Raw genomic sequence first — 24,379 nt, forward strand, 5'->3', positions numbered from 1 at the left:
CTTAATTTTGGACATTGGGGTTGGATGAGTTCAGTATGGCTCTGTCTCACCAGATTTTCAAATTTGGGAGCCTGCTTGACTACCGAAGCAGTGTGGGCTAGTGGTAAGAGCACAGCCTCGGGAGTCAGAGGATGCGGGTTCTAATTGCAGCTCCGCCAATTGTTTGCTGTGTGACCTTGGGCAAGTCACTTAACTCCTCTGGGCCTCAGTTACCTCATCTGTAAAATGGGTAAGACTGTGAGCCCGATGTGGGATGGGGACTGTGTCCAACCTGATTACCTTGTATCTACCCCGGTGCTTAGAACAGTACTTGGCACAAAGTAAGCTCTTAACAAATGCCGCAATTATTGTCATTATTATTATTTACAACTGCAAGGAACTGAGGGATATGACACCTCAGGGAGCATCTCCAGATATAAATAGAAGTAACAGCCTTCCCCATTACCACTCTGCACTTTCAGGCCCAGTCCCTTCAAAAATCACAACAGGAGAAATGAAATTTCTTGCTTTGGACCTTTCCAAAAGGTTGAGGGCCCATTGGCGATTCAGTGGGTGGAGACTCCTCTTTCCAGAAGGTTGCCTACTTGATAGTGGGCACATGGGAGAAGAAGAGAAGACAGTGGGAACTCAAGTATCTGTCACGTGAGGAACCGAAAGTAGGAGATGGGGTGGGGGAAAGGGAGGTAGAAGGAATGGTTTGAAGACATACCGAAGCACTGTTAAACAATGAGGCAACTGTTGGAAAATCACTGCAGCACAGAACACACCCTGGTAGGCCAAGGCTGGATGGAAGAAGTTACGCTCCTTGAGCAGAGGCTTTGTGAAGATCGGGATATCATCAATCATCAATCGTATTTATTGAGCGCTTACTATGTGCAGAGCACTGTATTAAGCGCTTAGCACTGTACTAAGAGTCAGGCTCACAAAACAGACACAGGCCCTAGCGGTGCAGTTTATCTAGTCTTTAAATGCACGCAATGCGGCGGATGGGTCGGTCAGACGTCTGACATGTGCCCCTCAATCTCCTGCATGGTGAGGACCGTACTGTTTATTGTTATATTGTATTTTACCAAGTGCTTAGTGCAATGCAGTAAGCACTTAATAAATACAACCGAGTGAATACCACCGGCAGCTTCAACTTTGAAAGCAAAGGAGGGTGGTTGTGTGGTCGAGCGGTCTACTAGAAAAAGGACAGGAGCAGGAAAGTCTCAAGAAGGATTGGCATACAGTACTGAAGTCCCGGTTTTATGAGATCAAAGGAGGAGAGAAATTCAGAAGTTTCAAGGATTCTGCCAGGGAGAAAAAGTTTAATGAAAACCTCCTTAAGTGTGTTTGAAGCTGGAAGCAAAACTTGGAACTCTGAATGTTTCTGACACCACTGTTGGCAGCAAGCAATTGACATTCACATTAAAGAGGTCAGGGTAGCAGCAGAAGCAGCAGGAAGCTGAGAAGCAGCTGATGGCACAGACTCCACACTCAGCTGGTCACCTGAAGAGTAAGTATGGGAGAGGTGGGCCATTTCTTTTATTTAAAAAATGGTATTTGTTAAACACTTACTAACTACCAGGCAGTGAACTATGCACTGGAATAGATAATAATAACAATAATAATAATAATAATAATAATAATAATAATAATAATAATAATAGCATTTATTAAGCGCTTACTATGTGCAAAGCACTGTTCTAAGCGCTGGGGAATTTACAAGGTGACCAGGTTGTCCCACGTGGGGCTCACAGTCTTAAGCCCCATTTTACACAGGAAGTAACTGAGGCCCAGAGAACTGAAGTGACTTGCCCAAAGTCACACAGCTGACAAGTGGCAGAGCCGGGATTTGAACCGATGACCTCTGACTTCAAAGCCCGGGCTCTTTCTGCTGAGCCTCGCTGCTTCCCAACTTCCCAAGTGCTTAATACAGTGCTCTGCCCACAGTAAAGCGCTCCATAACTACGACGGAATGAATGAATGAATGAAGCACTGTTCTAAGCGCTGGGGGGTTACAAGGTGATCAGGTTGCCCCCCGTGGGGCTCACAGTCTTCATCCCCATTTTACAGATGGAACTGAGGCCCAGAGAAGTGAAGTGACTTGCCCAAGGTCACACAGCTGACAAGCGGTGGAGTCGGCATTTGAACCCCTGACCCCTGACTCCAAAGCCCGGGCTCTTGCCACTGAACAACACTGCTTCTCTATACTGTACTATACTATACGGTAATATACTATACACTATCCTATTCCCAAGCGCCTAGTACAGTGCTCTACACACTGTAAGCGCTCAATAAATAAATAAGATTGAATGAATGAATGAACGATAGAGTCCCCAAAGCTATATCCTCAGTCATAGAGAGCGCGGCGCACGCACAAATAGATACAAGCTAATCAGGTTGGACACAGTCCATGTCCCACTTGAGGCTCACAGTCTTAATCCCCATTTTACAGATGAAGTAACTGAGGCATAGAGAAAGAAGTTAAGTGACTTGCCCAAGGTCACACAGCAGACAAGTGGCAGAGCCAGGATTAGAGTCCAGGTCCTCTGACTCCCACGCCTGTGCTCTTTCCTCTATGCCAGGCTGCTTCTCGTTTGACTTTCACTGACTGAAAGTGAATTTCAAAGTCTCATGAAAACTGTTCTGTTAAAGTTTATTCTGGGCCAAGACTCAAGCTTGGAACTGAGGTCTTTTTTCACCTGCAGAAACTACTATCACTCAATTTTAAACCACCCGGAAGTCAATATCCCTGCTCTGTTTTAAATGAATTACTAAACACATTCTGTGTTTTGGGCCCGCAAATGTTTCTAGTGACAGTCGGTTTTGTACGCTTTGTAAAGACTTTGTGCAGAAATCGTCAAGATTGGAAGAGTTAGTGGCAGTGGAGTCAACTTACTGAAAGAGGAATGTGATCCACTGGTCTTCTGATCCAGTTCCAAAATGGAATCTAAACTCTGGCCAGTGGCAACCCATTCTCTGCCCTTGGCAGGGGGAACTGTAGTTGAAATGAACATCCTTCAGACGAGACCACCCTCACGGATGATTTCTGATCACTAATGGCAGAGTGGGGAATTGAGATCTTTAACAAATCTCTGGAGATTGACTATTTAAGGTTTCAGAAGTTCAATCTTTTTGAAGTCAGAAGTGAAGACCAGGATCGTGGATGTGCTTGGGACACTAGAGAAAGCTTTGTTTTGTTTTTTTTTAATTCATAGCTGACTTCAAAATAGCCCCAACCTTCTGAATTGCTCCAGTGATTTACCTAGAACTAGATTTTTGCTTCCTGCATTTCCTTCCAAGGGAGTTCAATTCATGCTCTTCTACCTTCTTAAAGCTGTTCCTCTAAGGGTGGATCCTTGTATCATATTGTTGGGTCAATGAGTGGGCAAAGTCAGAAGGTCAAAGAAAAGAGTCGTGAACATCAGGACCTTATGAGGGGATTGATGAGCACTATATTGGAAAGCGATCCATGGAACTAACCAATCAGTCACTGGTATTTATTGAGTGCTTGCTACGTGCAGAGCCCTGTACTAAACATTTGGAAGAGTACAATATAACCAAGTTGGGAAATACGTTCCCGGTCCATAAGAAGCAGTCTAGAGGCAGAGATAGGCATTAATATAAATAAATAAATGATGGATATGTACATAAATGTTGTGGCATTGAGGAAGGGGTTAATAAAGGGCAAAAATCCAAGAGCTCTCCCTAGCAGTGTGGTCTAGTGGAAAGAGTCCAGACTGGGGACTCGAAGACCTGGGTTCTAATCCCAGCTCCACCATATACCTGCTGTGGCATCTTAGGCAAGTCACAACTTCTCTGTGACAGTTCCCTCTTCTGAAAAATGGGGATTCAATACCTCATCTCCCTCTTAGACTGTAAACCCTTATGGGACAGATACTGTGTGTGACCTGATTATCTTATATCTACCCCAGCATGTAGCACAGTGCTTGGTATGGTGTAGACGCTTAACAAATACCACAATTATTATGAGTGGAAAGAGCACAGGAGGTGTTAGAAGATGTGGGTTCTAAACCCAGCTCTGCTACTGACCTGCAGTTTGACGTCGGGCACTTTGCCCAACGTTGGGAAGCAGCGTGGCTCAATGGAAAGAGCCTGGGCTTTGGAGTCAGAGGTCAAGGGTTCAAATCCCTACTCCGCCAATTGTCAGCTGTGTGACTTTGGGCAAGTCACTTAACTTCTCTGTGCCTCAGTTGCCTCATCTGTAAAATGGGGATTAAAACTGTGAGCCCCCCGTGGGACAACCTGATCACCTTGTTACCTCCCCAGCACTTGGAACAGTGCTTTGCACATAGTAAGCGCTTAATAAATGACATCATTATTATTATTATTACTGCATATCCTCTCCGGGCTTCTGCTTTCTCATCTGCAAAATGGGGATAAGCAGCTCCTTCATCCCTCATTAAGACAATCCCTTTCTTAATGTTCCACACTTGTTGCAATTCTCACCAGCATAATAGCTAACTTCCAGTTAGTCATTCATTCATTTTCATTCAGTCGCGTTTATTGAGCGCTTACTGTCTGCACAGCACTGTACTAAGCGCTTGGGAAGTACAAGTTGGCAACATATAGAGATGGTTCCTATCCAACAATGGGCTCACTGTCTAGAAGGGAGAGACAGACAGATAGTCTATCCCCCACCCCCCGCCCCAGCAAGGACAAATCAAACTAAAGGTGTCCAAGAGTATTTTATCTAAATTACCATTATTATTATTGTTAAGCACTTACCCTGTGCCAAGCATTGTACTAAACACTGCGGTAGATATAAGATAATCAGGAGAGACATGGTCCCTATCCCATATGGGCTCACAGTCTAAGTAATAATAATAATAATAATAATAATAATAATAATAATAATAATAATAATAATGGCATTTATTAAGCACTTACTATGTGCAAATCACTGTTCTAAGCACTGGGGAGGTTACAAGGTGATCAGGTTGTCCCACGGGGGGCTCACAGTCTTAATCCCCATTTTACAGATGAGGGAACTGAGGCACAGAGAAGTTAAGTGACTTGCCCAAAGTCACACAGCTGACAATTGGCAGAGCCAGGATTTGAACCCATGACCTCTGACTCCAAAGCCCGTGCTCTTTCCCATTGAGCCACACTGCTTCTCTTAGGAGAAGAGGAGAGAGAGAGAGGAGGATTCAACCTCCATTTTACAGAGAAGGAAACTGAGGCAAAGGGAAATTAAATGATTTGCCCAAGGTCATACAGTAGACAACTGGCAGCAGAGCTGGGATTAGAACTCAGGTCCTCTGATTCCCAGGCCTGTGCTCATTTCACTAGGCCACGCTGTGCAATTATCCTGCTCTTCCCAATTGGCCAACTTCAACAAAAAAGGATGATGCAGAGGTCAAAGCCAAACTGAAAAGAGTAAATAGACAGGGTCTTGCCATTCATATAGTAGCTCTGGGCATTGAATCCTGATGTTTGTTACCAAATACTTTTATGCCATCAAACTCATTTTAATTTAAATGTGAGGTCTCAGTATTGCTGGGATTATGAAAGACAATGTTGTGCTTTTATAACAGTATCCGATAACATTTTAATCCCATCAAATTCTTTGATTAGGTAATTTTATAGGATTTTTTTAGTTCATTAAGGGTGAATGAAAATGTCCAAGGAAGGATTCAAATCTTCAGTTTGGGATTTTTCCAAAAGTCACCTTTTCTTTTTGCATTCTCTGAAATCTGAATGTAGTCAGCTAGGAGATAGATTACACATTTATGTTCTTTTTTCTTGTCCTCGCTCTTCTAACGCCAACCCGCTTACTCTACTTCCATCTCATCTATCTCAACGCTGACCTCTCACCCTCATTCTGCCTCAGGTCTGGAACACCCTTACTCTTCTTAAACAACAGATGATCACTCGCCCCACTTTCAATGCCTTATGGAAGTCAAATCTCCTCCAAAACACCTTCCCCAACTGAGCCTTCAATTCCTCACCTCCCACTCCCATCTGCGTTGCCCTTCAACTTGGATTTACACCCTTTAATCACCCCTCCCTCGGCCCCACAACGCATACGTACATAAATGTAATTTATTTCTATTAATGTCTGCCTCCCCCTCTGAACTGTGAAGTCACTGTGTCTACAAACTCTGCTCCACTGTACAGTGCTCTGCACACAATAAGTGCTAAATAAATAAGATTGATTGATTGTTCTACACTATTTCTGCCAGGAGTTTTATTATTGTCTGTTCTATAGAATCTGAATCAAGTTGTTTTTTTTTCTGGAGGTAGTTTTAAATTTTTTAAATGTCTTTTGAAACACAGCTTTCTAGGCTCCTAAAAACTGGAATCCATAAGTAGAACTTTAGAAAATTTTCTCATGGTATTTCCAAAAAACCCAAAAGGGCCTTTTACTTAGGATTAATGTGGTTATTGAACCTACCACAACTAATTAACAAACTAGTTTGAGGTGATTCTGCATGCAAACTTTCATTCATTCATTCCTTAAATCGTATTTATTGGATTGTGTAGAGCAGTGTAGTAAGTGCTTGGAAAGGACAATACAGCAAATAAAGAGAGACAATCCCTGCCTACAGTGGGCTCAAAGTCAGGAGGGGAGGTGGGGAGAGACAGATATTAATACAAGAAAATAAACATCGATATAAATAAATAGAATTATAGATATGACTTCTTTAATTACCCAGGATGAAATGACAGTATAACATTACATCCTAGGAAACTACTTAAAAAACCCAACAGGTATTTTAATTTGCTTTCTTCACATCAAAGACATAGGTTAAATAAACAGCGCTTAGAACCGTGCTTGTCACATAGTGCTTAATAAAAACCATAATTATTATTATTATTACATAACAAATATTCTTGACAGTGAAGAAATGAACTGTTGTTTTTCAAAGATGCTATTCTTGTTGCATAGCAACTGTGTACTGTTTATTTCATCCACTAGAAAATAATTAATCACAGATACAAATTGCCATTCACCCTTTTGAATGTTTAAAGCATTTACATTTCTGAAGTTTGTTCTCCTACAGGATTAAAATTTTCTAAAGGAACATTTTATGCCTACACAAAGGCACAGTGACCCAAGAAACAGATGACAATGTCATATTAGTGATTCCTTTTTCTGATGAGAGCATTTTAGAGCACTTTCGATGGATGGCATGGCAGAGATATAATTGTCATCCAACAGTCTTATTGTTCTGGGGCTTGGCTTGTGATGCCAAGTTGAATTATAAAAGTTTGTTATAAGAATAATTATTTCATAGCAAAACAACATACGACTCAAATAATGGAATTTTAACATTTATCTGGCTAAGTTCCAACCTAATGATAATTAAAGTACGGAAAGAGTACTAAGAGTTTTTTCTTTATAAAGTGTTGATGTATTTATTATCTGGGACCATCTGAATATTCTCTGAAAAATTTTGATCCTGCTGTAAGATGAGAACTTGTTCAACCACAGCAGGTATGAAAGAGGAACAGTCCTTCAAAAGCGTGGAACTATAAATATACATAAACTATAAAACTTGAGATGGTAATGTAGTTGCAGGGAAATCATGATCATCATTGTAAACGTGTCTTTTTTCATTCTCCACCCAAACACCCATTACTTAGACCGAGTGTCCCATATGGGGCAGGGACTCTGATTAGCTTATATCTGCACCAGCGCTTAGTACGGAGCTTGGCACATTGTAAACGTTAACAAATACCACAATAATGAATGTGAAAATCCTCCCCTGGACTGGACTAAATACGTAACAGGTAATAACAAGCAACCAAACAGATCTTTTACACCGAAATAAGGGGGTTGAGGGTCCATTTTTCATTCCAAATCCATTACTACAAAATTTTCATTATATTTTTTGCCGCCCTAGCTTTCTTTAGAAAAAAAGTGTCAGTGCGTTCACTACTAATTAATGGTGCATTTTCTGTCCTAAAGATCTAAAACGTTTCCACGGGGAGAGGGATATTTCCTCATTACAGATGTGTATACCTTGCATTCTTTGTAGTGGATGATACTTGGACATTTTGATGGACTGAGGAGTCTGACAGGATATCAGCATTCAGAAAGGGACTATGATTTCATTTCCCAATCACTTGTTCGTTCTTATCTTACTCCAAGCAGCCGGTAAGATACCTTTATCTCTTTTATCCCTTCACTGAATTTGGCGGGAATCTAATTCAAATGGGGCATGGGGTTTCACTATTTTACTATAGATGAATAAGGGTAGGGAATGTGCCTTTGCAGCAGATGGTTAACCCCTCAGATGGCAGCCCAGAAATAACTACATTATTCAACCCAGGAGTCTATTTCCTTTGTCCATTTCCTATGAGATATGAAGACAGACAAACAAAACATAAGAGATTAGAGATTTTCTACTGATTTTTAAACCTCTCTTGGGGATTACAAGTAAAATATTCCTCCAGTTTGCAAGACTTAAAAAAAAAAATTAGGACAAAGATGGCCTCCAGGCAGAATGATTTAGTAATTAGAGGATGAGAATAGGAGGGAAAGTCTTAAATTCTATTCACTGACTCATTATAGGAAATTATTAAACCACTTGATTTCTGAGCCTTAAATTTTGCACCTGCTAAACCAACCACAATAGTCTATGCCTAAAACCTTCCACATAGATACTCTGTGAAGAATATAGAGAATAATTACTTATTTAGATTTATATTTTTAATGAAACTGTGACATGGAAAACTCAGGGGAAATTACAGTACTGCAAATTCTGCTCTGCAAAATATTAAAGATAAGATAGTTCGGTATATCTTTCAGTCTGCCAAATCTAGTTTAAATGTATTAAAATATAGTGGAGTAGCCAAACTCAAATTTGCTGAGAGATTAAAATGTCTTCTTTTGAAAAACACTCTTGGGCTCGCTTATGCTTGGAGCATACAAGGGCGGTGAAGGTATAAGGAGGAGCTTAAGACCTTGGGCAAGTTACTTCACTTCTCTGTGCCTCAATTACCTCATCTGTAAAATGGGGATTAAGATATGAGCTCCAGGTGGGACATGAACTGTGTCCAACCTGATTAGCTCATATAATAATAATAATAACAATTGTGGTATTTGTTAAGCACTTACTATGTGCCAAGCACTGTACTAAGCACCGGGGTGGCTACAAGCAAATCGGGTTGGACAGAGTCCCTGTTCCTCTTGAGGCTCACAGTCTTAATCCCCATTTTATAGATGGGGTAACTGAGACCCAGAGAAGTGAAGTGACTTGCCCAAGGTCAAACAGCAGACAAGTGGCAGAGCTGGGATTAGAACTCATGGTCTTCTGACTCACAGGCCCGTGCTCTATCCACTATGCCATGCCGCTTCATCTATCCCGGTGCTTAGCACAGTGCCTGGAACATAGTAAGTGCTGAACAAATGCCATAATAATAATAATAATAATGGCATTTATTAAGCGCTTACTATATGCAAAGCACTGTCACTCATAAAAATGAGTGACAGAGGTTGATGACACCCAATGCTTTGTTCTGAATAGGAGTCACCCCACTAAGACTTCTCAAGGGAAGAACATATTCTATCACCCAGTGATTTCCCTTTCTGAACTCTCCCAACTTCAAAGGTCTCCTCTTCGTCCCAGTCCATCTCTTCCCACCACCTCAGGTCATAGAATCCAATCTATTTCTGGACACCTCTCCCCCCAACACACCCACCCTCCTGCCCAAACAGAGATTCAGAGAGGAAAGGAAGGAGGAAAAGGAGAGGTCGTCCTTAAAGATTCCATGAGGGGAGATGAACCCTGGGTTCAAATGTCCCTGTCTCCCCCAGGATCTTCTCTTTGCCCTGCTCTCTGCTGCTCTTCCCCTCAGATCGCTGTTGAGGCTGCCAAGTATTTTCCCAAGTGCTTAGTACAGTGCTTTGCACACAGTAAGCACCCAATAAATATGACTGACTGACTGAATGAAAGTGATCATTCATTCATTCATTCAATCGTATTTATTGCGAGCTTACTGTGTGCAGAGCACTGTACTAAGCACTTGGGAAGTACAAGTTGGCAACATATAGAGACAGTCCCTACCCAACAGCAGGCTCACAGTCTAGAAGGAGGAGACAGACAACAAAACAAAACATATTAACAAAATAAAATAAATACAATAGTAAATATTTCCCTCCACTCAAGACAACAATACTTCAGAGCACAGGACACGGGGGCCACCATGTATTGAGGACAGAAGGGAGTTCAATGGCAGAGTTAGGGCAAAAAAACGTGGGAGGATAAGGAGGATGATGTCTGTTGGTTGTTTTAAACCATACAAAAGCCACATGGAGCCAATGGGCTACATATTCAACACCAGACAAGCAGCATGCCCTAGTGCAAAGAGAACGGGCCTGGGAATCAGAGGACCTGGGTTCTAATCCCAGCTCTGGTTCATACCTGCTGTGTGACCTTGGACAAATCACTTTAATTCTCTGTACCTCAGTTCCCTCATCCACAAAATGGGGAGTCAATATCTGTTTTCCCTCCTTCTTAGACTTTGAGCCTCATGTGGGACCAGATTATCGTGTATCTACCACAGTGTAGTACCATGCTTGACACAAAGTAAGCACTTAACAAGTACCACTATTATTATTATTATTTAATAGTAGTATTAGAGGGGTTGATGACATTCAAGAATACCAGATATGGAGACACATGTAACATTATTTGAGTTATGCTGGATGCCCATAAGGCCATCACAAAGGCCACTTTACAAAGCATACCAAGTATGCCTAGAACAGATTTTCAGAAGGCTCTCTGACACCCGACCAACACCTGACACTGGTTGGAAAACCATTACTTTCCCCTCAATGCCATGTGACCACAGGCCTGGCTTCCATTTCCCTCTGCATCAAGCAGAAACTCCATCACCTCTCTTCCTCCTCCACTAAACCACGCTCACCTCCCACTGCACTCCAGCTCACCCTTTTCGTTCCTCTTATTCATTTCTAACCCACTCACTGCAGTTGACCTCTTGCTCCCACTTTGCTTCCACCCAAAGTCCCTCCCTCTACAACTCCTTCCCAGACAGGGGTGGAAGTGAGCCAGAAAGGGCCCAAACAGTGAGAAAATAAACACGGCTGAGCCTGTTCCAGTTTGAATGAGGGAGCAGAGGGTACAAGGACCATTCCTGAGGGAAGAGTGGGATGGCAGGAGGGAGGGAGGGAGGAAGCCGGCCCTGCTCTACTCTTTTCCTTTCTTTTGCCCAGCAGGATCCAGGGGGACCCAAACTGCAGTATCCCACCATCCTCCCCAGGCTGCTCTTCCCTGCTCCCAGCCCCACAGCACATATGTACATATCTGTAATTTTATTTATTTGTATTTATGTCTGTCTCCCTTCCCCTTCGACTGTAAGCTCACTGTGGGCAGGGAGTGTCACTATTTATTGCTATATCGTACTTTTCCAAGCACTTAATACAGTGCTCTGCACACAGTAAGCACTCAATAAATACGATTGAATGAATGAATGTGGAGGGAGTTGGGGAGGCTATCACTGCTGTCATCTCTACCACAGTGCTCGTTAAATACCTTCCCTTGTTACCTTAACAGCCATGGCTTCCTTCTCTAAATCCCATGGCCTCTGGCCCCATCTCAGAATGAGCCTGTTTTTACTTTTACTCCTGCTGCCAAACCACAGATCTCCCCATCTTCTCAAATCTCATCTCCTCCAGTAGACCTCCCCTACTTCATTTTCTTTCTGCCTGGGTCACTTCCCTCTAGTTTATGCTAGCTCTATGAATACTCCCCCAAGCTCTCATTCCTTCATTCAGTCATATTTATTGAGTGCTTACTGTGTGCAGAGCACTGTACTAAGTGCTTGGGAAAGTACAATACAACAATAAGCAGACACATTCCCTGCCCACGAGCTTACAGTCTAGAGGGGGAAAACAGACATTATACAAATAAATAAATTACAAATATGTGCATAAGTGCTGTGGGGCTGGGAGGAGGGAAGAACAAAGAAAGGAAGTCAGGGTGATGCAGAAGGGAGTGGGAGAAGAGGAGAGGAGGGGTCTAGTCTGGGAAGACCTCTTGGAGATGTGCCTTCAATAAGGCTTTGAAGGGCGGGGAGAGTAATTGTCCGCTGGATTTGAGGAGGGAGGGTGTTCCAAGCCAGAGAAAGGACGTGGGTCAGGGGTCGGCGACTAGATAGATGAGAGCGAGGCACAGTGAGAAGGTTAGCACTAGAGGAGTGAAGTGCAGGAGAGTAGCAAGGTGAGGTAGGAGGGGGCAAGGTGATGGAGTGCTTTAAAGCCAATGGTGGGGAGTTTTTGCTCAATGCTAAGGTGAATGCGCAACTACTGGGGTATTTTGAGGACCAGGGTGATGCACCCTGAATGTTTTTGTAGAAAAATGATCTGGGCAGCAGAGTGAAGTGTGAACTGGAGTGGGGAGAGATAGGAAACTGGGAAGTCAGCAAAGAGGCTGATGCAGTAATCCAGGCAGGATAGGATGAGTGACTGTATTAACGTGGTAGCAGTTTGGATGGAGAGGAAAGAGACTATTTTAGGAATGTTGTGAAGGTGGGACCGACAAGATTTAGAGATGGATAGAATATTTGGGTTGAATGGGAGACAGGAGTCAAGGCTAAAGCCAACGTTAGGGGCTTGTGAGACAGGAAGGATGATGCTCTCGGGATAGTACCCTGTATACAGTGAGACTCAATAAATACCACTAAGTGATTGCTATTCAACTGGATCCTCGCATGGGGCCTATGGCTTGTGATTGCACTTCAAGACATTTTACAGGGCTCAGAGTCCAATAAAGACTATGCTGCACTCTTATTCCTCAGGAGCTGAGGGACACTAAGGCATTAAAGAGGGAGGGTAACAATGAAGGCAACACAGTCTAAAAGGAGAGGCACGGAGCCGGGAGTTGGGAGAGCAAAAGCTCTGGTAATACCCTGCCTGCCACCCTCCCATGGTGACACTAAGGGCCCCGCTGCTGCTTTGCCCTGTGCAGGCAGGGCTATGGGGATTGAAGCAGCAGAAGTGCAGAAAACTGGCAAATTTTAGAACTTTAGGAAGTTTTTCATGTGGCTGCTTTCTTGAAGACTTGGGTGGCAGCACCAGACTTGCTGGATCTCAAACTTCGTCTTTTATCTTGCTTTGAACTTATATTATTTCAGGGCAAGGAATGTGTCTGTTATATCATTATATTGTACTCTCCCAAGTGCGAAGTACAGTGCTCTGCTCACAGTAAGTGCTCAAAAATATGACTGATTAATTCTACTGAATCTGTTGCCAAACACTTCCCCACCTTCTTTTTAAACTGTGAGATCGCTGAAGGGCCTGAGTCCATGACTAACTCTCATGTAAGTATTTTTCCCAGTGCTCTGCACCCAAGTAGGCACTTAATAAATGCTCTTATTACTACTAGTCCCAACTCTGTCACTTGCCTGCGGTGTGACCATAGGCAAGTCACTTAATGCATCTATAAAATGGGGATAAAATGCCTATTCATCCAGCCTCTTTAGACTTTGAGTTCTGTGTTGGGCAGGAACTGCCTCAGATCTGATAATAATAATAATAATAATAATAATAATAATAATAATAACATTAAGTGCTTACTATGTGCAAAGCACTGTTCTAAGCACTGGGGAGGTTACAAGGTGATCAGGTTGTTCCATGGGGGGCTCACAGTCTTAACCCCCATTTTTCAGATAAGGTAATTGAGGCACAGAGAAGTTAAGTGACTTGCCCAGTCACACAGCTGACAATTGGTGGAGTATTGTATTGAGTACTTACTATGTGCTAAGTAAGCACTCAACTTATTTGAGTGCTTATGGTGTGCAGAGGATTGTACTAAGCGCTTGGGAGAGTATAAAATAACAGAGATAGACCTGTTTTCTGCCATCAATGAGCTTACAGTCAGTCAATCAATATTTGAGCACGTATTGTGTATACAGCACTTTACTAAGCTCTTGGGAGAAAATAACTGAACTATCATACCTGATCCCTCCCCTCAACAAGTTTACAATTCTACTATATTTACCTCAGCATTTAGCACCGTACTTATCACATAGCAAGTATTTAACTAAAAATTTAAGAGGTCTGGTTGAGAACATTACTGCTACAAGAAGACGTGGTAGAGACATATGACTAAGGTATTAGGAATTCCATTCAGAACAAAAGTACTTGAAAGACCAAGTTTTTTCCAACTTCTCAAAATCACCACAGGGATCATTCTATAATGTATATCAATCAATCAATCAATCCTTTTTATTAAGCAGTTAATGTTGCAGATAACTGTACTAACAACTTAAGAGGGTACACTGTAAGAGTGGGTATACATGTTCCCTGCCCACAACAAGCTATGATGCGTATATGATATGGTGCTAACAATTCTAATCAAAAGGTCCAAGAAATATGACTGTTATTTATATTTTATATCATGTATTTATATTAATGTCTGTCTCCCACTCTAGACTGCAAGCTCGTTGAGGCAGGGAATGTGTCTGTTTATTGTTATATTCTCCCAAGCGTTTAATACAGTGTTCTGCACATGATAGGTGCACAATAAATATGACTGACTGACAATAAATACAACTGATTGACTCGTATCAGTAGGATTCATATTTGTACATGAATAGCACTCATCATCTTGAAGGTGTCTACCAACTCTGTTATTTTGTACTCTCCCAAACACTTCATACAGTACTCTACACACAGTAAGCACTCAAATATTGTTTGAGTGCTTAGTTTGTGCAGAGCAATGTACTAATCACTTAGGAGAGTATAAAATAACAGAGATAATAGACATGTTTTCTACCCTCAAAGAGCTTACAGTCAGTCAATCAATATTTGAGCACTTATTGTGTACACAGCACTGTAGTAAGCTCTTGGGAGAAAATAACTGAGCTATCATACCTGATCCCTCCCCTCAACAAGTTTACAATTTAGCAGGGGAGATAGTCATTAAAATAAATTCCATAGAGGGGAAGCAAACAAGTAAAAGGATACGATTGATTGATTGACTTTTTCAGTAGGAAAATACACAAATCATCATTTACCCAAGTGAGCGGTGTGGTTAATAATAATTTTACACACACACACATAGTATATCTTGGCTAGTGCTCTCAGTTCGTTCCAAGAAAAAATGGTAAGTGAAAAAGGGCTACGTGAGATATAACTTCCTTAGCAAATTGTGTAAAAAGTGAATTCATAAAATAAAGTACATAAATTCCCTTATACTGTGAGCCCCATCAGGAGTAGGGATTGTTTCTGATCTGTTTACATTTTACCTACCCCAGTACTTAGCACAGCAGGCGGCGCACAGTAAGTACTCAATACAACAAATAATTATTATTGGGTAACCAAGATCCAAAACATTTGGCTAAAACAATATATTTTCAAAGTGATAAGCATATGATCAAGTAGCACAGGAAATATATACCAATACAAATTATTTCAAAAGCAAATTTTTTTCTTACACGCAGCAGCAATTCTTAATTTCACAGTGTTATTTCTATTCAGTAAAGTACCATTGTCATAATCTGTGCTGTACTGCAAAAATGGAACAAACTTCAACCTATCAGGTGGGTCAAAATACTTCAAAGGGAGGGAAAGAGAGGTGTTTAGGCCAAAGTAAAGTTGTAGCATGATCTAGAAATGAGTGTGTTAATGATACTGGCATTAAAGTTCAATAGTGAGAAAGAGCTCTAAAAGAGTATTAAAATGGGGATGACCATAGATTATTTATAGTGTAGACAGTTTTGATGTATACTGCTAGTTCTTTCATTCATTCATTTAATAACTTTTATTTAGAAGCAAGGTAGCTTAGTAGCCAAGCACTCGGCTTGCACTGCAATTATATACATATCCTTATACTCGGTTTCTTCCCCTACATGGAATTCATGTTAATGGCTATCTCCCCTGCTAAACTGTAAACTTGTTGAGGGGAGGGATTCATTCATTCATTCATTCAATCGTATTTATTGAGCGCTTACTATGTGCAGAGCACTGTACTAAGCTCTTGGAAAATACAAGTAGGCAACATATAGAGACGGTCCCTACCCAACAGCAGGCTCACAGTCTAGAAGGGGGGAGACAAACAACAAAACAAAACAGCTCAGTTATTTTCTCCCAAGAGCTTAGTACAGGGCTGTGTACACAATAAGTGCTCAAATATCATTGATTGACTGTAAGCAGGAGGGCAGAAAACATGTTTATTAACTCTGTTATTTTGTACTCTCCCAAGCACTTAGTCCATTGATCTGCACAAATTAGGCACTCAATAAATATGAATGATTGACTGTCTAGTGATGTTTAATGATCTTGTTTATAGAGTATAATACTGATGAATTCAATGATAAGTAATTGGGAAGGGGAAAATTGCTACACCATATCAATCTATTTTTCCGTATTAATCCATCGTATTACCTTAGAAGGGGAGATTTTCTGGGTTTATAATTGTCAAGAAACTAATATCAATCAGTTTTTATTGTGCCAGGATGGTTGGTAGACATGTTTGGCACATAGTAAGCACTTAACAAATACCCAAATTTTACTTTAAAAAATAAACTGCAGCTCATTTTTCAATGATCGTCTTGTTTTTCATAAGTTTTTTTTTTGTTCTCACATCTTCCCATAGTAGAAGAGAGATTTGTTGCAAAATGTACTGCTTAATTAACTGTCCATTTTACCTGTTTTAAATCTTATTTTCTCTACTTTAACAACACATTCTACTGATATGGCCATACCCATTTTAGCGGGAAGGATTTAGTTGAGTCAAGTACCAAGCAACCTCCTAGATTTTCAGGGATCCATTTCTGATCTTTAAGATGTCTTATTTATTCTACATTATAAGAAGACATAAGTATTATAAATACACTTGGACTAGTGAAATTTAGGAAGAGATTAAAATTGTGCACAGAAGCAAAGCAATCTGGCCCTGGATTCATCCTTCTGGCCAATGAATATATTGAGAGAAAACAAATAAGCTGTGCTTAGGAGAAGCGCTTACCTTCTCCCTACAGTCATAAATCATCTTCTGTGAGAAGTTATCCCGTAGCTCTTCAATTCTGTTCTGATGAGAAATGAGCAGCATCTCCCTAAAAATCACAGATTCCATAAATAAATCAAAATACTTTAACTGGATAATAACATCAACAATATTATCTAATGTTATAGCAATATTGGTACGTCTGCCAAATGTCATTTAACAAACTTTAACAAATTTTGCTAACTCAGTTCAGAAAACATTTCAGTGAGTCTTTTCTCAGACCACACTCAGCCTTAATATTTCAATATTCAGGTATTTGATATTTAATATGAATTTTAATATTAAGTTTAATATTTGAGTTGACATGGTTAGGAAGCAGTGTGGCCTAATGGATAGAGCACAGACCTGGGGGTCTAAAGAACCTGGGTTCTAATTCTGGCTCTGCCACTTGTCTGCCATGTGACCATGGGCAAGTGACTTACTTTTTCCGTGCCTCAGCTGCCACATCTGTAAAATGGGGATTAGAACTGTGAACCCCATGTGAGACGTCCAATCTGACTGCCTGGTATCTATGTCAGTGCTTAGAACAGTGCTTGGAACATAGTAAGTGCTTAACAATTAATAAATTCATGTGTGTAGATTCATGTCTGTTCCCCCTCTAGACTGTGAACTCACTGTGGGCAGGGAATGTGTCTGTTCGTTGTTGTATTGTACTCACAAGTGCTTATTACAGTGCTTTGCTTGTAGTAAACGCTCAATAAATATGATTGAATGAAAAATACCATTATCATTATAATTATATATGGTGTCATCCAAATATGACTGTACTTAATCATGATTTAAATTGTGACTCAGAACACCACTGTGCATTTCTACTTTCATCATTCTCTAACAAAAATAAAACAAATGGAAATGTGCGATCAAATGAAACCAGGCATTGGATGCTGTATTGCTCAGTCTGTCTTTTCATGTACTGTGGTTCCTTTGGCTTTGTAGTTACCAGTAGGTCACTGATAAGTAGAATATGGATGAATAGCATTTGTGAAAATGATTTGCCTTGAACACCTGGTGCTGTTATTTCTAGTTTCAAAAACAAGTCCATGTTATTGGTCATTTTGAGTCAACTGAATGAAGAGAGGAAATTCATTTTCTGAGGTCGCATAACAGTACGATTTACTACTGGCTCATCATAAATCAATCCTTGGACAGCATCTCTCTGTAAAAAGAAGGTAGAGGGGTGGTCTCCCAAAACTTTGGCAAATGATTCTTTTATGTTGCCAAAAATTTGGTTTTGTGGCGGAGAGTTTATTTTCAGCTGGTCTTTCCTCTGTCTGCTGGGGATGCCTTTGTGACTGATAATTCTTGTTCAAATGCCCAGACTCCCTCCACTTTGGGGGTCGGGAAACTGAGTTTCACAGCTCAAATCAGCATTTGTGTCAACAAGAACCAGGGAAGGTAATGCAAATGCTCTGGAGCAAGTGAGAGGCAAGTCTACACGCTGTACCCCAATCTCATCTATCTTGGCACGGTTCTCTTTGCCCAAGTGCTCCCTGTGGCCTGGAACTCCCTCCCCTTTCAAAACCGACAGACCACCCCACTCTACCCACCTTAAAACCACACCTCCTCCAAGAGGCCTTCCCTGACTAAGCCCTCTTTTCACCAACTCCCTCTCCCTTCTGCATCGCCTGTGCACCGGGAACTGTACCGTTTAATCACTTGATATTCACCCCACCCTCAGCCCCACAGCAGTTATGTAAATATCCATAATTTATTCATTTATATTAATGTCTATCTCCCCTTCTAAACTGCAAGCTTCATAATACTGTACTCTCCCTAGCGCTTCATAATAATAATAATAATGATGATGATAATGGCATTTATTAAGTGCTTACTATGTGCAAAGCACTGTTCTAAGCACTGGGGTGGTTACAAGGTGATCAGGTTGTCCCACATGGGGCTCACAGTCTTCATCCCCATTTTACAGGTGAGGTAACTGAGGCACAGAGAAGTGAAGTGACTTGCCCAAAGTCACTTAGCTGACAATTGGCGGAGCTGGGGTTTGAACCCATGACCTCTGACTCCAAAGCCCGGGCTCTTTCCACTGAGCCACGCTGCTTCTCATACTGTTCGGCACACAGTAAGCGTTCAATCAATAGCACTGATTGATTGGAGAACGCCCTACATCCTGCCCTCCCCTGCACCAGGAGACATTCTCTAAAGCAACTTCCACAAAATGGTGGGAATGACATCTTTATGTTCTGCTGCATGCCCTGCACAACATGTGCGATGTAACATAAGCCCGCTTGTCCAGAAATTGCCAGGCCCAGCAATTTCCACCCAATCACTCCACCACAGCAGCAAGGGAAGCAGCATGTTCTAATGGGAGGCACCCAGGACTGGAAATCAGAGGATCTGGGTTTTAATCCCGGCTCTGCCATTTGCCCGTGCTGTGACCTGGGGCAAGTCACTTTACTTCTCTTTGATTCAGTTTCCTCTTCTGAAAAATTGGATTAAATATCTGTTCTCCCTCCCTTATAATAATAATAATAATGGTATTTGTTAAGTGCTTACTATGTGCGAAGTACTATTCTAAGTGTTGGGGGCTATACAAGGTGATCCGGTTGTCCCACGTGGGGCTCACAGTCTTAATCCCCATTTTACAGATGAGGTAACTGAGGCCCAGAGATGTTAAGTGGCTTGCCCAAGGTCACACAGCTGACAAGTGGCGGAGCCGGGATTTGAACCCATGATCTCTGACTCTCAAGCCTGGGCTCTTTCCACTGACTGTGAGCCCCGTGTGGGACAAGAACTATGTCTAACCTGATGAATTTGCATCTACCCCAGGGCTTGGCACATAGTAAGCTCTTAACAAATACCACAGTTGGTAGTATTAGTGCTCCTCAGTCTGCAAAACTTGGTGAAGGGATAAGGGATTTTTTTTTACACCGAGGACTTTGCTCATTCCTGGGAAGCAAACACCACCATGGGGCAAGTCTAAAAATCACTTTTAAAAGTCCCTCCCAAGGTTCTGTAGTTACAGCATGAGTCACATTCTTTAATCTATCGAATCTGGAGAGTTTCAATCGACAGAATGTTTTAAAAAGATTAAATTTCTATAGTTTCAAATGATTCAACTAAAAAAGAAAAATAATAATCTAATTTTATATAAACAGGCAAACATAATTGCATTCAATAGGAAATTGTCTTAATTTACTAAGCAATACTTCAAGATTTAGCAGCCAGCAAAATGTCTTAGCATACATGCCAAACAGGAGCATTCTACTTCACAAGTTGGTCCTCGTGATGCTCTTTTGCTGCAAACCTTTTTAAAGGCAGTTCGTACTGTTTATTGGTGTATTGTACTTTCCCAAGTGCTCAGAACAGTGCTCTGCACACAGTAAGCACTCAACAATGAACGAATAAGAATTTAGGCAATGTGCCTTCATTAGAACTGTTACCAGATAGATCTGAGCTTGGGTGCCCTCCTCACTTCATCCCTTTTCCCTATCCCCACACGGCTTTCCAGGAAAAGCACTCCGGGATCACTTTAAAGAGGGACGTGCATGCAACTGCAATTTTACAGGGCTAGTCACCTGATTATTCCAGATGGGAATAGTTCTGGACTGGAGTCCCCACCGGGTCTGCACCCATTTACAAATTAGGGCAGCATTTTGGGAAAATTCTTCTGCTCCTGAATTCTAAGCTGCTTTCTTAACACGAGACTTGAGGCTTAGTGGGTAGAGCACGGGCTTGGGAGTCAGAAGGACCTGGGTTCTAATCCTGGCTCCGCCACTTCTCTGCTGCTTCTTCCTCTCCCCCTTGTCCCCCTCTCCAACCCCCTGTCTTACCTCCTTCCCTTCCCCATAGCACATGTATATATGTTTGTACATATTTATTACTCTATTTATTTATTTTACTTGTACATATCTATTCTATTTTATTTTGTTAATATGTTTGGTTTTGTTCTCCGTCTCCCCCTTCTAGACTGTGAGCCCACTGTTGGGTAGGGACTGTCTCTATATGTTGCCAACGTGTACCTCCCAAGCGCTTAGTACAGTGCTCTGCACACAGTAAGCGCTCAATAAATACGATTGATCGATTGATCTGAGAACATCTCATTTTAGATCTTGATTACTTTATAATTTTGTCTTGTAATAATAGACCAAGATTACATTAAAAAGAAAAAAAATGCAAATGGGAGAACCACTTATACTGAGTGGCCCAGAGAAGCAACATGGCTTAATGGGAAGAGCCCGGGCTTGGGCGTCAGAGGTCATGGGTTCTAATCCCGGCTCCACCGCTTGTCAGCTGTGTGATTTTGGGCAAGTCACATCTCTTCTCTGTGCCTCAGTTCCCTCATGTGTAAAATGGGGATTAAGACTGTGAACCGTGGAACAACCTGATTACCTTGTACCTTCCCCAGCTTTTAGAACAGTGCTTGGCACAAATGGAGCCGGTGGATGACGGTGGTGGTGGCGGCGGCCCCCCCATCCCTTCCATCCCCTCCATGGACTCCCGAAGTGCCTTCATCCTGAGCAACCTGGCCGAGGTGGTGGAGCGGATCTTCACCTTCCTGCCCACCAAGGCACTGCTGTGGGCGGCGGGCATGTGTCACCTGTGGTGGGAGTGTGCGCGGTGCCCCAGCAGACAATCGCCTGGGTGGCCAGCACCCATCCCGCCCACGCCCACGTCCACTCCCTCCTCCACTCCTTTGCCAGGAGCCGGAGAAGGTGCCTGTACTGCCCCCAAACCGTTCTCTATATGGCTGATGCTGATACTTTCAGTGGATGGGAAGAAAGTCATGGTCAGAAGAAAGCAAGAAAAAGAAACAGCAATGGCACTGGAGAAGTTGTTGCCAAAAAGATGCCAGGGTCTCGGGATGGTGACCCCTGGAATCGTAGTTACTCCAGTGGGGTCAGGTAGCAATCGACCTCAAGAAGTAGAAGATGGGGAAGCAGGTTTTGCCATACTCTTTCCCAAAATTGATGGAGTTAAAATCCAGACCTTTCATTTTTTTAAGGACTTGAAGAATAAAGTTTTGCATGCAAGCAAATTCACTGAAGCTGCCCAGCCCGCACCCTCCGCTCATCTCCTCACCGTACCTCGCTCTCGCCTGTCCCGCCATCGACCCCCGGCCCACGTCCTCCCCCGGCCTGGAATGCCCTCCCTCTGCCCATCCGCCAAGCTAGCTCTCTTCCTCCCTTCGAAGCCCTACTGAGAGCTCACCTCCTCCAGGAGGCCTTCCCAGACTGAGCCCCCTCCTTCCTCTCCCCCTCCTCCCCCTTTCCATCCCCCCCGCCTTACCTCCTTCCCTTCCTCACAGCACCTGTATATATGTATACACATTTGTACGTATTTATTACTCTATTTATTTATTTTACTTGTACTTATCCATTCTATTTATTTTATTTTGCTGATATGTTTTGTTTTGTTCTCTGTCTCCCCCTTCTAGACTGTGAGCCCACTGTTGGGTAGGGACCGTCTCTATATGTTGCCAACTTGTACTTCCCAAGCGCTTAGTACAGTGCTCTGCACACAGTAAGCGCTCAATAAATACGAATGAATGAATGAATGAATGAACAAATACCATAATCATCATTATACTGTGAGGCCTGTGTAGGATAGGGACTCTGTCCACCCTGATTGTCTTGCAGTTACCTCAGCACTTGGCCCAAAGCGAAGACTTAATGTTGCCAACTTGCACTTCCCAAGCGCTTAGTACAGTGCTCTGCACACAGTAAGCACTCAATAAATACGATTGATGATGATCACCTCAATGGCTTAACTGATAATACCTCATTCTCAACTTTCTCACATCCATACCCACACAACCAATATTCTTCTAGCTGGATAAATCCCCAAATCCGAGAAATGGCAGTTGTCCCACATTCACACTTTTCTCCTTAAATCATACCTTCTCTATCAAGCCTAATTCAAATTAATTCCAAACACCTAAATCATATGAAACCCATCAGCCACCTCTAGCACTTATGAATTTATGTATATTCATTGTCAGCGTTTATGTGTATATGTTTAATTCAATGACAGATTTAGTTACTTATTTTGACTACTCTATTTGTAAATTATTTCATTCTAGAATCTCAGCAGTTGGAAGGAAAAACCGATAGAATATTCCACCAGGACATCTCATTTATGGAATCGGTTTTATATTTTTTACCTCTCTTTTTTCAGAGTTACAACTTCTTCCTCTGTCTGACTCAGAAGAGCTTTCATCATTTCCAGTTCATTTTCTGAGCAGCTGGTTCTTCTTTTTAAGTTCTCTTGTTGTCTTTCTTTTTCAGCCACTTCTTCTTGCAACTGTTTGCACATTTGTTGGCAAACCAGCAAAGTGCCTTCTTTTTCTTTGAGTTCTCTAGTATGTCTAAAAAAGAATATAAATTAAACTACAAACTCAATTGCTGTGAATTTTTTAAATTGAAAAAAATATGGCAAATTCACTGGGCCTTGTTCACCAGAATGTTATATTGTACAAAGATTAAAAATCGGTAGACTTTGAAAAAAAATGTGAATTTAAATTATTTTTAATGGCCTATGAAGACATATCACTGTATGGTTGTAGGTGACAATACATCATCATGTTCAGCATGCCTACAATAATATTAAAAAGAAAAGCTAAATGCAGGAAAAATAGGGTAGAATCAAAGTCCAGTGAACATTAATAGAATGATAAATAGCTGGTGTACCGTGATTCAGAAATTCTGGTTTCAAATTCCAGTTTTTTAAGTTCTCTCTGACACTCAGCAATCTCCTTTGATTTAACCCTAAAATATGAAAGTTAGTTAGAATATAATGCTTCCATCAAAGCTCAGAATTTTAAATCCAATTTGCACAAGTACAAATTTTTCATTATTTTCCATTTTTCACTTTTCACTTACTGAAATGAAAAAAAATTCCCCTTTGCATAAAAGTGCTTTAAAAATGAGAAGCAATGTAGCCTTGTGGAAAGAGCTTGAGGACTGGGTTTTAATCCTGGCTCTGCCACTTGCATTTGTGTGACCTTGGCCAAGTCACTTAACTTCTCTCCATTTCCGTTACTTCATCTGTGAAATGGGAATTAAGACTGTGAGTCCTAGGACAGGGACTATGTTCAACCTGATGAATTTGTATCTACCCCTAAGTTCAGTACAGTGACTGGAACATAGTAAGTGCTTAATAAATACCATCAAAAATAGTGAAAAGATGAAAATCTATAATGAGGTCAGTGTTCTATTTTAGAAATACTATTTAAAACATTTAACAAATTATATTTCACTAATTGCCTCCGCACAAAACAATGTCTTTAATTTCGGAGTTCCCCAACTATAATAGAGCTCACCATGATGCAATTTCTAGGTAAGCACTTGTGATTATTATTACAAGAAACTCACATTGTACTCACAGATTTTAGGCCCCAAGGGTCCCTTTGCTGAACTACCTCTTTTGAAAAAAAGATACAA

At 41.6% G+C, this 24,379-nt stretch overlaps 1 protein-coding gene and 1 pseudogene across 4 annotated transcripts in view; one reads left to right on the forward strand and one right to left on the reverse strand.

The window, feature by feature from the left end:
• Positions 1-24,379, reverse strand: part of LEKR1 (leucine, glutamate and lysine rich 1) — a 249,753-nt gene that overhangs the window by 13,993 nt on the left and 211,381 nt on the right. For all 4 annotated transcript variants that reach the window (XM_038747014.1, XM_038747023.1, XM_038747032.1 and 1 more), the window contains 3 exons: positions 23,627-23,704; positions 23,101-23,304; positions 16,944-17,031 (listed from right to left, as the gene is read on the reverse strand). In XM_038747014.1, coding sequence (XP_038602942.1) covers positions 16,944-17,031; positions 23,101-23,304; positions 23,627-23,704 — 370 coding nt within the window. The remainder of the gene's footprint in view (positions 1-16,943; positions 17,032-23,100; positions 23,305-23,626; positions 23,705-24,379) is intronic.
• On the forward strand, positions 21,370-23,050 carry LOC119931074 (annotated as a pseudogene).

Source organism: Tachyglossus aculeatus, chromosome 1 (genome assembly GCF_015852505.1).
Source record: "Tachyglossus aculeatus isolate mTacAcu1 chromosome 1, mTacAcu1.pri, whole genome shotgun sequence".
Taxonomy (NCBI): domain Eukaryota; kingdom Metazoa; phylum Chordata; class Mammalia; order Monotremata; family Tachyglossidae; genus Tachyglossus; species Tachyglossus aculeatus.